Source organism: Dermochelys coriacea, chromosome 1, assembly GCF_009764565.3.
Source record: "Dermochelys coriacea isolate rDerCor1 chromosome 1, rDerCor1.pri.v4, whole genome shotgun sequence".
In the NCBI taxonomy this organism is placed as follows: Eukaryota; Metazoa; Chordata; order Testudines; family Dermochelyidae; genus Dermochelys; species Dermochelys coriacea.
In genome coordinates, this window is record NC_050068.2 from 219,795,071 (window position 1) to 219,809,074 (window position 14,004).

The window sequence follows — 14,004 nt, forward strand, 5'->3', positions numbered from 1 at the left end:
GAGGGAGGGGCCGCCCTGGGCAGGGAGCCCAGCGCCGCCGGCCCGGCTCGTCTGCCGGTGCGGGGCCAGGCCCGCGACCCCCGCGCTCCGGTTCCCCCGCCCCCTCCTAGCGGGGACTGGCGAGATTGGCTGAAACAGCGGGCGGGGGAAGGAGCCGGGACCGTTGGGTGTTTCCGCGGGCGGATGTTCTGCCCGGCGCCGGGGCCGCCTCATCGCCCAGCCCCCAACGCCCCGAGCCGCGCGGTCCACTCCCGAGGGCGGGCAGCGCCGAGCCTGGGGCTCTCGGGCGTGTGTTGTGCTGGCCGCTGTGGCCAGAAACCCGTGGCTCTACTTCAACCTTCCCAGCGCTGCAGGTCGGGGAAGGAGCGTTATGGTCATTTAGCCTGATCCCCAATTTAACCTCGGGAACAGTGTGTCAGAGGAGGCTAAAACCTCAGACATCATCGACTCCTTCCTTCATTTGTGCAGTGGTGCCCTAGAGAGCTTTTCTCCCCCCCCCCCCACCCTCAAAAATCCCAGGGTCCAGCTTCCCACTGATGGTAGGATGGTGCCCTGCAGGTGACAAGCCTCTTCTAATGCAGTCAGAGAAGTTCCATCTGCACCAGGTCCCCTCTGCTCATATAAGCACAGGGAACATTGCCCCCCCCCACCCCGTGCCCTGTTTCATTAATGTATGTGGTTATACAAAGTGGTTACTTTTTGCACCCTACCAAGTTTGGATGATGAAAATAAACTAGCCAGTTTCACTTTCTGTTCTTTTGGACTAGTACAATGCTGTAAGGTTTGAGTTGCAAACCTTGCCAGGGACTGTTTAAATACAAACAAACTGTTCTCAGTTGTGGTGTTTTTAAATTCATGCAAACATTCATTTTAGGTTTTGTAACTTAGGTCTTGTTAAAATTGTTCTATTACTTTTGTGTAAACCCCTCAAAACAACAATTTTTATTCTAAAATTTACACTTAGTCCAGAATATTCCCTCCTTGTTTTAATATATCTGCATTAAGAGGAAGTGAAAACCTAATTAATGTGTATACTCTCTTTGGGCCTGAACCTACAAATGTGTGCTATTGGATGCAGTGTTTGACTTCAGCAGGACTAATTATGGTAATTTACACTACCCCATAGCATGCTTGAGTTTGGGGGCCTAACCCAAGTTTTTCAGAAATGGGTGGTAATCCATACTTAGTCATTAAAATCAGTGGAAGCTTCCAGGTGCCCAGCATTTTTGAAAATCAAGCAACTTATTTAAGTACCTAATTGTGATCTTTTTTTTTTTTTTTTTTTTTTTTAGGAGTCTTAGGGCAAATCTACGCTATGGCACTACATTGGCTGTAGCGCATCTGGTGAAGATACACTATGCTGATGGGAGAGCACTCTCCAGTTGGTATAATTACTCCACCTTGGCGAGAAGCAGAAGCTACGTCGCTCACTGGGGGGATTTTTCACACCCCTGAGCAACATAAGTTATATCAATGTAGGCTATAGTGTAGACCTGCCCTCCATGTATTTTTTAAAAAAATTAATTTTTTTTAAAAAAAATATTGGCTATTATGTCTACTTCCCTGAATATTTTAATTATTGCCAGAATCACATTTTGTGTTTCTTTTTGTTCACATTTGGAATATGCAAATATATAAAAAATACAACATGCGGTTTTGTTTATTATGCAGAAAACCAACAAAAGAAGATGAAGGCCAATAAAGAAAAAACCTACACTAGAGAAAGAGAGTTTTTGTATAACTTCAATGCTGGAAATCAGCACTTAGTGCTTACAGTGCCTATCAAATTTCCTCTGCAAGAGAATGCCAGTCATTTGCATGGACGTCTAATGCTCTTGCACAATTTACCATCCTTCATAGAAAATGGTGAGAATTGGGTTTGTAAATTATCAGTGTCATATGTATTAATGTGCTGTGACAGACTAAGCAAAAGGGTATTATTTCTAAAAGATTTTAAAAGGAATTTTTAATAATATTTACCTGTTTTTATGGTTTGACTGCATATTAATATACAAGGAAGGAGTGTGGTCAAGTAAACTTAGCAGTTTTAAAGTACATTTCCGTGCAGTTGTTAGAAATTTCCTTTATTTTAACTATTCATAGTAAACTCTGGTTGATGACATGTTCTTTTCTTATTACAATAGACTTAAAGCAATCTCTTAGTCAGTTCATAGAAGGAGAATCCATAAAAGATTATGATAAAGAAGCAGATGCAGCCCTGGAAGCTGTGAAATCAGGAGACGTGGATATGCACCAGCTGGCAAATGCTTGGTCTAAAGCTTATACAGAGGTGAGACGCAAAAAGAAAAGGAGTACTTGTGGCACCTTAGAGACTAACAAATTTTCTGAAATATGAATTTCTAAAGGTTTGCTATGTGTGAAGTCTTTCAAAATGTATGTAGGCAGCATTAGAAATTACACTGAAATTCAATTTTACTGATCACCCCACATGGTGATAATTTGGCTATTCAGATAAAATCTGAGGGCTCATTCTGCAAGTTCTTAATCATGTCCGTGGAACTATCCATGAAAGGACTACTTCAGTAAGAATTTGCAGAAATGAGCCCTCAGGGTAAAATGCTGCCCTTTAAGGGCAGCCACTCCCATTGAAGTCTATGTAAATGGGGGCAGATTTTATCCTTGTACTTTGCCTAAGACTTTTCCTATTGATGCCGATGTGTTGGCCCCTTATTTACACAGATCAGTAAGAATTTTTGTTGAAGAGATCCAATTGGAAATGATTTCATTGATTTTTTTTTTTTTGTAAGTGTTCTCACAGGAAGGAGATAATAAATCATTTTTATTCAAACTCCGTTTCAGGTAGAGAATGTTATGTAGGGTTATCAGTTCATCCACATTTGGAGGTTGAGCAGTCCCTGTTCTATTATTTCCACCCTAATGTGCTGGGGGAGAGAATGTTTGTGATAGAAATGAAGGGAAAACAGAAGATATAATGGGGAAATGGAGGAGAAAGAGAAAATTTTAAAGATAAAAGTAGATGGGGGAGAGAAGCCAAATTAGAAAAGGAAAATTTAAAATTTTGAACAGTGTACATTGGCACAAAAATTAACTCTGTCATTTTAAGTGATTTTGGTTGTGTGTTTAAAAATTTCCATAGCATTCTTTAAAATATTTGACTTTATCATTTTCTAGACAACATTAGAACATGCAAGACCTGAAGAACCCAGCTGGGATGAAGATTTTGCAGATGTGTACCATGATCTGATACATTCTCCAGCTTCTGAAACTCTGTTAAACCTGGAACACAATTATTTTGTTAGTATCTCAGAATTAATAAGTGAAAGAGATGTGGAACTGAAAAAATTACGAGAAAGGTATTTTTAAAATGTCTTATTAAACCTGATGTTTTCTATATGACTCTGTTACAAGCTCTGCAAATGAACAGTTAGCAATATAAGGCTTATTTTAGCTTTCTTTTTCCCTCTTTATAAAGAGTACAGGTCAGTTAAAATATAAAAATGTGACTCCATGTAATATTGTTTCAATTTTGAGTATAATCAAAAGCTAGAAAATGTAAAAGCTAAGGTAATCTGAATCACATTAATATGTTCAAGTTTCACATACATTGTGGAATATATAATTTTTTAAAGTACATCAGAATTAGGAAGTTTGCCAAACAATCAATGGGGCCACCGGATGAGCAAGGTGCTAAAGGAGCACTCAAGGAAGACAAGGCCATTGCCGAGAAGCTAAATTAATTGTTTGCATTGGTCTTCACTGCAGAGGATGTGAGGGAGATTCCCACACCTGAGCCATTCTTTTTAGGTGACAAACTTGAGGAATTGTCCAATATTGAGGTGTCACTAGTGGAGGTTTTGGAACAAATTGATAAATTAAACAGTAGTCAGTCACCGAGACCAGATGGTATTCACCCAAGAGATCTGAAGGAACTCTAATATGAAATTGCAGAACGACTAACTGATATGTAACCTATTGTTAAATCAGCTTCTACACCAGAGGACTGGAGTATAGCTGATGTGATGCCAATTTTTTAAAAAGGCTCCAGAGATGATCCTGGTAATTATAGCCCACAAGTCTACAGTACCAGGGAAATTAGTTGAAAGTAAAATATAGTAAAGAACAGAATTATCAGACACAGAGATGAATGTGATACGTTGGGGAAGAGTCAGCATGGCTTTTGTAAAGGGAAATCTTGCCTCACCAATGTATTAGAATTCTTTGAGGGGCTTGGCAAGGGTGATCCAGTAGATATAGTGTACTTGGACTTTCAGAAAGCCTTTGACAAGATCCCTCACCAAAGGCTCTTAAGAAAAGTAAGCAGTCATGGGATTCGAGGGAAGGTCCTCTCATGGATCAATAAGTGGTTAAAAAACAGGAAAGAAAGGGTGGGAACAAATGGTCAGTTTTTACAGTGGAGAGGGATAAATAATAATAGTGTCCCCCAGGGATCTGTACTGGGACAGATATTTATACTGTTCAACATATTTATAAATGATCTGGAAAAAGGGATCAACAGGCAGGTGGCAACCTTTGAAGATAATACAAAATTACCGTATATAGTCGATCGTAAGCCGGTTTGTGTATTAGCTGACCCCCCCCCCCCAAGATGGATAAGTGAAAATGGAAAATTTTTATGACCCGTTCATAAGCCGACCTTATAATTCAGGGGTTGGCAAACTTTGGCTCCTGGGCCATCAGGATGGGTCGAGATAGTTTGTTTACCTCAAGCGTCCGCAGGCACGGTGGTAAACCTAAGTAAACAAAGTGTCCCGGCACGCCAGCAGCTTACCCTGACAGGCCGGGACAGCAACTGTTGGGGAAATTTTTTGGGGGGGAGAAGCTGGGGGTCAGGGGAGTAATCCCTGTGACCACCCCCCACATGGTCCTATCCCGGGACCCCCACACTCTCCCCATCCCTTCCCACCTTATCTGGGGTGGACGTCTCTGGTCTGGCTGGAGCTGCTCTGGCGGGCCAGACCAGGTGGTGCGGTCACAGCATGTTCCAGCAGGCTGGGCCAGGCAGCATGGCCGCAGAGTGCTCCGGCGAGCCGGGCAGTATAGCCACAGCCTGCTGTGGGGGGCGGGGTCAAGCGGCATGGCTGCAGCCTGCCATCCCCGGAGCTGCAGCTACTTCAGACGCTGGGGCAAGAGCAGCGTGGCCAGAAGCAGATGGACTCTGGCCCCGCCTCTTCCCTTCTGGCTCTGCTGCCTCTCCTTGCTCCCTCTGTTGGGGAGAGGGGCTATGTCCCACCTCTCCCTCTCTATACCGTTAATAAGCCGACCCCCTTCTCTGATGCTTCCCTTTTTTACTAAAACAATTCAGCTTATGAACGAGTATATATAGTACTCAGGATAGTTAAATCCAAAGCAGACTGAGAAGAGTTCTCTTTTCTGTTCTTTCCCTCTGAAGTATCTGGCACTGACCACTGTCGGAAGACGGGATACTGGGCTAGGTGAACCATTGGTCTGACCCAATATGGCCATCCTTATGTTCTTGCTGTATTTTTAAAGGGAATGTATTATATAGAAAATGCAACATTTATTTATTTAGATTCTAGAAAACACAAAAAGGCCCCTCTTCAAAAGCTCCAATACCTTTTAACATGCCTTAAGAAATGCAAATCAAAAACTTCCTCACACCAAAAGAGGGAGAAAAAACCTCCACTCCAGCCAATGATTATAGCTTATAATACATATTATTGGAACATTGGATTCTAGATAACTGATAGACGGTTGAAACGCTGCAAAAATCTTCTTTATCCACTAGGGAATGTATATGCAATGCTTTCCTCTTTAGAGCAGAAATAAAAGCTTAAGCTGAAACATTAATACATAGAAAAATATATAACAATATAAAATATTAGTTAAAAAGGGACAGTTGTGAGGCTTCATGGTATTAACACCAAAGTGTCCCAATTACATAGCTTGTTGAGTAGCAAGTGAAGATGAAATTCTCAAAACATTAACCTTCTGATATTATACCCACATTACAGAGTGCATGCATACATATTTAGTTTTTTCTCACAGTATGAAGTTACTTTATTCACGCCAGGTATGGAGACATTAAATTGCTATAATATGGGAATAGTATAAGGCTCTGACTCCTAGTGAATTATTTTCTCAATGAATCACGTATGGATAAGCAGAAAAAAGAGCACATGGAAATAGCTCCACATTCTATCTTGCAGAGCTTTGCTATGGCATAACTGTATATTGACTTCAGTGGAATTTATTTTCATGTACTTTGCATGACCATGAATCTTCATATGTGAGGGGCTATTGAAGTTGCACCAATTGCGTGTAGGTGTTATATATTCTATTTACAAATGACCTGATTTGAAAACACTATCCCTAGGTTTTAAATTGATGTTTTGTGCCACGTATTGCTCCCTGTTCTGTGCTGTGTTGAGCTGATCTTTCCCTGGAGAAAAGTGTGCCTGCAAAAGAAACGATGAGGCAAGTGACATAAGAGGATTAAGGAAAGGAAAGAGTTTTTTAGCTGAGCTGGCTCAGATGATTGGTGGTTATGTGATACTGAATCTTTCTTTCTTTGAATGTAGTTCACACTGGAAGTTAGTCCAATATAAAGTGATTTGGCAGTCTCATTCCAGTTTCTCAAAAAGAAAGAGTACTTGTGGCACCTTAGAGACTAACAAAGTGCCACAAGTACTCCTTTTCTTTTTGCAAATACAGACTAACACGGCTGCCACTCTGATTCCAGTTTCTGGTGGTTAGGTATCCACATCACAGAAACGCTACCAGTTGATAGTCTCATGTGACTGAATGGGTTCAGAAATTAAACTATCCTTTCAACACAACAGATAATCCCTCCAACTCAGAATTGAGAGAAGCTTGTCCTGCTCTGTTTCTTTTAAAAGGATATTAGTATCCAGGTTGCTTAATTTAACATACTTCACCTGCTTTAATTTTTTTAAAAGGAAAAAGATGAAAATAAACTGTATTTAAACTATTTTCAACAAACAAAACAATATCATCCTTCTGATATGCTGAGATTTGAAAAGTTGCTACTGCACATGTGGAAATTGACTTTTTTTTTTTTAATGGTTGGTGTTGATACACAAACTGTGTGTAAAAAGTTCACTCTTAAAAGGAGTCAATAGCATTTATCTAATGCTAACAAACCTTCCTATACATGATTTAACACTGGATAAAAAGTTGCGTAAAAATCTACTTGCTTTAACAGATATACCCAGTGAAGTCCATTGCACTACTTATGTGGATAAGTTGGGTCGGTTTGGCTCTGGATTTCTGATTTTTTGCCTTCAAGTTTAATTTATATTTAAAACTACCTTGAGAATGAAAATGTTGGTGATGTAATGGACAGCGATAAGTAGCTAAGCTTTTAACGTTGGCAGAGACATCCAGAAAGTTTACTTAATGTAACTAGGCATTGGTCTAAATGATTGGCTTCTGTTTTAGACAAGGAGCAGAAATGGATAAGGTGATGCAAGAACTAGGAAAGTCACTAACAGATCAAGATGTAAATGCATTGGCTGCTCAGCATTTTGAATCCCAACAGGTAAATTAAGTTCAGTGAATTGGAATAAATCATGCAAAGAGTTTTCTTAAAAAAGGAAAAATGAATTGGTTGGAATGATGTCTACTTTTAGGTTTTGGAGAATAAATGGACCAGTGAACTAAAACAGTCCACCGCTATCCAAAAACAGGAGTATCAAGAATGGGTGATAAAACTTCATCAAGATCTAAAAAATCCCAACAATAGCTCAATCAGGTATTTATCTCTGCTGTAAAGTTCTCTAAATATTCTTTCTGTTCAACTACAGTAATTTACAGGACTCACTTTTTAGTAGTTGTTCTCTTATAATAGTCATTTAAACTGAAAAAATTTACTGAAAGGCTGAGAGCCATTGAAAATAGAACCATCACATCTTCTTTTATAGAAGAGAGAAAATATATAACACTTTGCATGGACCTAAATTATGTCTTTAAGTTGTGTCTTCCTACTTTACCTTACTATTTAAAATGTATATTTCTAATATAATGTTCCAGAATGCATTCTGAGGTCATTTATGAATGGTTTGCGGTATCACAGAATGTGCAGGGTTTATAAACACTTAATTCATAGTACAGGATTTGATTGAATGTACTCTAAAGAAAATTAGCTCATTCTTTGGTGGATGTTACCTGGCAAGTGGAAAAAAATCCTAGTTTTTTGTGACTGCTGGTGTGCTTAGGCTGAAGGAAGGTTTTCTGACTGCAGGCTAGGGTGTGTAGTAGAGGCAAATTCTTGCTCCCCATCTTGTGGGAACTGCCTCCTACACTAGTGTGCAGTGTGCTGCTGCAGGTTCCTAACTACTCCCTCAGGCCAGGTACTAGAAGGGAGAGTATAGTTGCAGGGATAGGTTAGGGGTGGGAAGAAACCAGTATGGAGTCCACAAGTACTTGTATGCCAATTGGCATGGCCAGCAATAAGAGGAGGCAGATTTGGAACATGAGGCTATTGACCTGCTTCAGAGAAGATGATGGGGGGTGGGGGGGAAGAGGGGTGGGACCAGCAGTTGGTATTTAGTGAGATAACACTGCAGCATTTCATGCTCTCTGGAGGAGAAAGGAGAAGTGAGGATGGAGACTGCTTTCACTGGAGTGGAAAGAAAGATGGGAGATAATGAAAACCAGAATACTTTCAGTATAGCTCAGTCTTCTAAGGATTATAAATTGACATGGAGAATATTGCAATACCTATTTTAAAGTGTGTTTAGGAGTACTTTTCAGTTGTCAGGTCATTTCTAGAATACATACTCAGGAGTATATAACTGTAAAGCAAAGCTGAGCTGCTCTCCAAGGTAGTGAGCAAGGGTCATACAGTAAAAATCAGTAGCGGTGCTGTCATAAACATAAAAGGAAGGCTAACCACCGTTAAATCCCTCCTGGCCAGTGGGGGAAAAACCCTTTCACCTGTAAAGGGTTAAGAAGCTAAAGATAACCTTGCTGGCACCTGATCAAAATGACCAATGAGGAGACAAGATACTTTCAGAGCTGGAGGTTGTGGGGGGAAACAAAGGGTTCTCTCGTTCTGTGTGTAGCTTTTGCCAGAATGCAGAGCAGGAATGCAGGTCAGAACTCCTGTAAAGGGCTAATAAGCAATCTAGTTAGACATGCGTTAGATTCTGTTTTGTTTAAATGGCTGATAAAACAAGTTGTGCTGAATGGAATGTATATTCCGGTTTTTGTGTCTTTTTGTAACTTAAGGTTTTGCCTAGAGGATTCTCTATGTTTTGAATCTGATTACGTTGTAAGCTATTTACCATCCTGATTTTACAGAGGTGATTCTTTTACTTTTTCTTCAATTAAAATTCTTCTTTTAAGAACCTGATTGCTTTTTCCTTGTTCTTAAGATCCAAGGGTTTGAGTCTGTGTTCACCTATGCAAATTGGTGAGGATTTTTATCAAGCCTTCTCCAGGAAAGAGGGTGTAGGGCTTGGGGGGATTTTGGGGGGAAAGATGTTTCCAAGTGGGCTCTTTCCCTGTTATATTTTGTTAGACGCTTGGTGGTGGCAGCAATAAAGTCCAGGGACAAACGGTAAAATAGTTTGTATCTTGTGGAAGTTTTAACCTAAGATGGTAAAAATAAGCTTAGGGGGTTTTTCATGCAGGTCCCTACATCTGTACCCTAGAGTTCAGAGTGGGGAAGTAACCTTGACAGGTCCTATAGGTCCTCTCCTCCCCCCAGTCCTAGAATGTTTCTGATTACACTGTCAGTTTAAAACTAACCAATTTGACATGTAAACCATCACAGAATATGAGAATTGGCCTTCATAGTTAATAGCTCACTGATGTGAATAGGCAGTTCATGCTTTTCAGAAATATTGGGCCTGACTTGCCTCCCATATTGATTTTTACACCAATAAAACTAGAAACTTAGAGGAGTGTGATGGGATATACAAACCATACATTGGCATGGAAGGGGTTAAAGGATAATATTGGGCCCAGATAGCCCCACCCCTCCAACCTTGCGGAGCCTGTTGCAACTGGAGAGGGTTGAGAGCAACGCAGCTCAGAAGGGGGCAGGCTGCAGAAGGAGTGCAGACCTATCCTACAGGCTCCTGGAAAAGGGGCTAGAGCCGCCTCACTGAAACACTAGGACTACATGCTGAGCTCTGCTTGGGTCTGACTGTTTGGTGTCCTTTTTATTGTTTCTTTTTCCTATTTTGAACCGGAAGCGGAGAGAGTTGTGATAGGAAGTGACCCAGGGAGGGTAACAAAGAGGGTCCACACTCCTCCCAGGGTTCAATGCTGATCACCTTCGTAGAGCCCTGGGTCAGAGTCCAGTGGAGTGGCCAGACCTTGGTTCCCCTACCACTATCCTCCCTCCTCTAGCTGACTGGATGCTAATTACTAGATCACTCAGCTCACCGAGAACTGTACCAGTGTTTCCTCTTAATTTTTTATGTCCACGTGCGGAATGAATTTTGTTATGTGCACCAATATGGAGGTGATGTATGACACAACACCTTCATATTGGTGCACATAACAAAATTTGTGTGGTGGAGTGGGGCCGAGGGGTTTGGAATGTGGGAGGGGGCTCAGGGCTGGGGCAGAGGGTTGGAGTGTGTGGGGGGTTAGGGCTCTGGCTGGGGATGAGGGGTTCAGGGTGTGTGTGGGGGGAGTTCAGGGTTGGGGCCAAGGGTAGGGTGCAGGGGGTGAGCGCTCCGGCTGGTAGAAGGCTCTGGGGTGGGGCTGGGGTTGAGGGGTTTGGGGTGCGGGAAGAGGCACAGGTCTGTGGCAGAGGGTAGGCTGCAGGGGGTGAGGGCTCTGACTAGGGGTGAAGGCTCTGGGGTAGACCCAGGGGTGAGGGGTGTAGGCTGCCCAGGGGCTACAGTGGGGAGAGAGGATTCCCCCCAGCCCTCTCTCTCCACAGCAGCTTGATGCCCAGGGAGAGGCGCCTCTCCACAACTGCGACAGCTTCAGTGGATTTGGGCTAGGCCGAGGGAGGGGCTCCTCTCTCCTGCAGCTCTGGCGGGCTGGGCTGGGACGAGGAAGGGTCGCCTCTCTGTGCTGGGGCCCTGAACCTTGGTGCAGGGCTTAATAGGCAGCTGCGCGGCCCGTGCAGCTTAGAGGGAACTTAGGACCCTACTACAATCAGTTTCACCCAATTTACAGTTGTGTAAGGTGATAGGACCTACAGACTGAAACTGATTCTCCTATTTGCAGATTCAGTAAGAAAAGGCATCGTGCCATATGAAGGTTTTCTTCACAACTCATGACCATAAGGGCTAGAAACAGTTTTTAAGAAGCATTCATAATTCTGAGGTCCCAGTTTTGTGTGCTCAACTTGAGACATTTTGGTTCAGTTTTTTATTGGGTGTAAGCTGGTGTAGCTACAGAGTTGTCAGTTTATACCAGTTGAGTTTCTGACCCTTGTTTATGATTTTCAGAGTACCAAGAGCTGTAGGTCCTTAGCACATCTGAAAATCATGCTCAAGGTCTCAAGTCAGGTGGTACCCAAAAATGGAGCTACACCAACTGAGGCCTCAGTTCTGCAAATGCTTGTGGATGGAGTAGTCCTGTTTAGTTTAATAGAACTACTCATAAGAGTTTGCAGGATTGAGATCTTTACTAAAACACTTACAAAAGTTGGAGTTTTAATTTTTGTAATTAAAACTTTAATTATTCACAAACAGGTAGAACTTCCCAGGTGCCCTAACACAGCATGCTGTCTCTTACTGTTTCAGCTGCACCCAGCTGTGAGAGGAGACTGAAAAGTTGTTAATGATTAACTTTAATTGATTTGGAAGATGCTATTTACACAATGGAGAGAATAAAAATTAAATCTGTTTTTAAAAATAATACACTATTGTTCAACTTGATACTCATTACTTTTTATTTTTCCTTCTTGTGACATTTATGTCTTGATCTTCTTCTAATGTTGCATAAATAAACATGCTTTATTTATTTGTGCAAGAGCTGTACTAAGTATGTTGACAACAGTGTTTTATGGAAACATTGTTTGTCTTCTGCTGGGGAATCCAGCAAGGGGAGCTTGGTGACCTTAATGTATCACAAAAGAAATCGAGACTTTCATATAATTCATTATAAGCAAAGGATTTTTTTTAAAGGGGTGTTTAAAAGCTTTCCTACCAGATTGTAACCATTTAAAAGTAGGTCTAATTTTAAGCTCTGATTCCTTTGATATCCCATCTTAAAACATCCACAAATGGATTTTTATAAAATCCAGCAACTGCAGAATTATTTACTGGATGATCTCAACAGCTAGGTTAAGAGGTGAAATTCAATATTTTTTTATCTTAAATCTCCCCTCCTTATGATGGAATCTGTGACTTCTGCTCATTTTAGGATAGAGCTGGGAGCTGTAATCTCTCTGGGCCATACCTCTGTATTTTAATTATAAGGCTGCAGCAATCTGTTCTGTTTCATGCAAATTATATGCAGCCTTTTGGTTTCCACTGATCAGTTGGACAAAGTGTGTATGTCCCTAGCACAAAACAAAACAAAATTCTGCCTTTGAAAAGAAGAACATTAATGGGAAACCTATTAGAGCTGTTAAATGTTTGGTTGATTGGTTTTTTTTATGGATTTCAGTGAGGAAATTAAGGTTCAACCCAGTCAGCTGAGAGAATCTGTAGAAGGAAGTGGAAGAATTTATGAAGAGCAGAGACAGTTAGAAGAAAGCTTTACTATTCATTTGGGTAAGTATAGTAACATGATCCCATAGATAACTGAGCACTGAATTCTCAAGAAGCCATTAAGCTGAAGTATGATTATACAGAATGACATGTTGTTCATACTTAGAACTGGGAATTCTAAGACAAAGTATTAAAATAATACCTAAAATAAGGCATCTTGATCTGTTGTAAGTAGCTAACTGAAACTTTTTTAGGGAAAATTTCATGATACAGTTAAAATATTGTTTTGTTTTGTTTTTGTTTTTTTAAATCTAGAGCCTGATTCAGCTTCTGTTAAAGTCAATGACAAAAGTTGAGAGTTGGATTAAACTCCACAAAAGAATTTCAAAAAATTAAATATTTAAAATGAACAGTTTTAATTTGTTTATGCAATAGTATTTTTTTAATATTTGATGTGTGCTGACAACCTACATATTTCATCTTCTGTCTCATGGTGGAGGATGGGACTTGTTTAGGGGCCTAGATTTACCTTCCTCTATCATACACACATTGTCTTATCAGACCCTTTAGTCTTGTAAATTGCTACTATCGGTAGTATAAAATCTTGACACCTTTATAGATGCTAAAGAAAAAAACCTCACTCATTACCCTCATTTGATTATTTGTGGTGTACCTACACAATGCATATTTGAGCATTAAAGCGTTGATAGCAATGAGTACTCTAGTTCGTTATTTAGTAATATGTATGAAGTTGTTTGTATTCAGCGCTCTTTGCATTTGCTTCCTACACAGGAGCCCAGTTGAAAACCATGCATAATTTGAGATTATTGAGAGCTGATATACTGGACTTCTGTAAACACAAACGCAATCACCGAAGTGGAGTAAAGCTTCACAGACTTCAAACTGCATTGTCACTCTATTCAACTTCTCTTTGTGGCCTGGTTTTATTGGTAGACAACCGAATCAGTTCATACAGTGGCATCAAAAGAGGTAGGTCATCTCATTCAGTGCATTGTGGAAGCGAACACCAACGTTACCCTTGCAATCTTTACTCGTGCTCCCCATCCCTTCTCAGAAAGAAGCACTTCCTATAAAACTTGATTTTACCACAAGTCCTCCATTTCTCTCTCTGTCTGACAGATCTCAAATCTTGTAGCTGAATTTGCTTCATCTTATCTCTGTCCTAACATACTACTAAAATAGTTTTAAGTGTCTGGATCCCTTTCTCACTTGCCCACTCTGGAACTTGCTTAATAATAATAATTAATAATTATGTGCTGGACTGCCTATATCTTTACAAAGATCAAGGTTTTCACAGTTGGGTGCCTAAAACTAGGCTTTAAAATCCATATTTAGGCATCTAAAATGAATAGGCCTGAGTTTCAGAAGTGTTGAG

At 40.8% G+C, this 14,004-nt stretch overlaps 1 protein-coding gene across 8 annotated transcripts in view; it reads left to right on the forward strand.

Annotated features, from left to right (window-relative positions):
• The window catches only part of C1H12orf4 (chromosome 1 C12orf4 homolog), a 35,581-nt gene that overhangs the window by 124 nt on the left and 21,453 nt on the right, over positions 1 to 14,004 (forward strand). The window contains exons 1-8 of one of the 8 annotated variants that reach the window (XM_043514650.1): positions 5 to 146; positions 1,672 to 1,866; positions 2,145 to 2,290; positions 3,154 to 3,335; positions 7,423 to 7,522; positions 7,614 to 7,735; positions 12,565 to 12,671; positions 13,401 to 13,598. In XM_043514650.1, coding sequence (XP_043370585.1) covers positions 1,689 to 1,866; positions 2,145 to 2,290; positions 3,154 to 3,335; positions 7,423 to 7,522; positions 7,614 to 7,735; positions 12,565 to 12,671; positions 13,401 to 13,598 — 1,033 coding nt within the window. In that variant the 5' untranslated portion in view covers positions 5 to 146; positions 1,672 to 1,688. Of the gene's footprint in view, positions 1 to 4; positions 147 to 199; positions 354 to 1,306; positions 1,476 to 1,669; positions 1,867 to 2,144; positions 2,291 to 3,153; positions 3,336 to 6,414; positions 6,439 to 7,422; positions 7,523 to 7,613; positions 7,736 to 12,564; positions 12,672 to 13,400; positions 13,599 to 14,004 lie in introns of those variants that run through there. The other 7 variants (XM_038392645.2, XR_006281399.1, XM_043514644.1 and 4 more) reach the window with 7 other exon arrangements.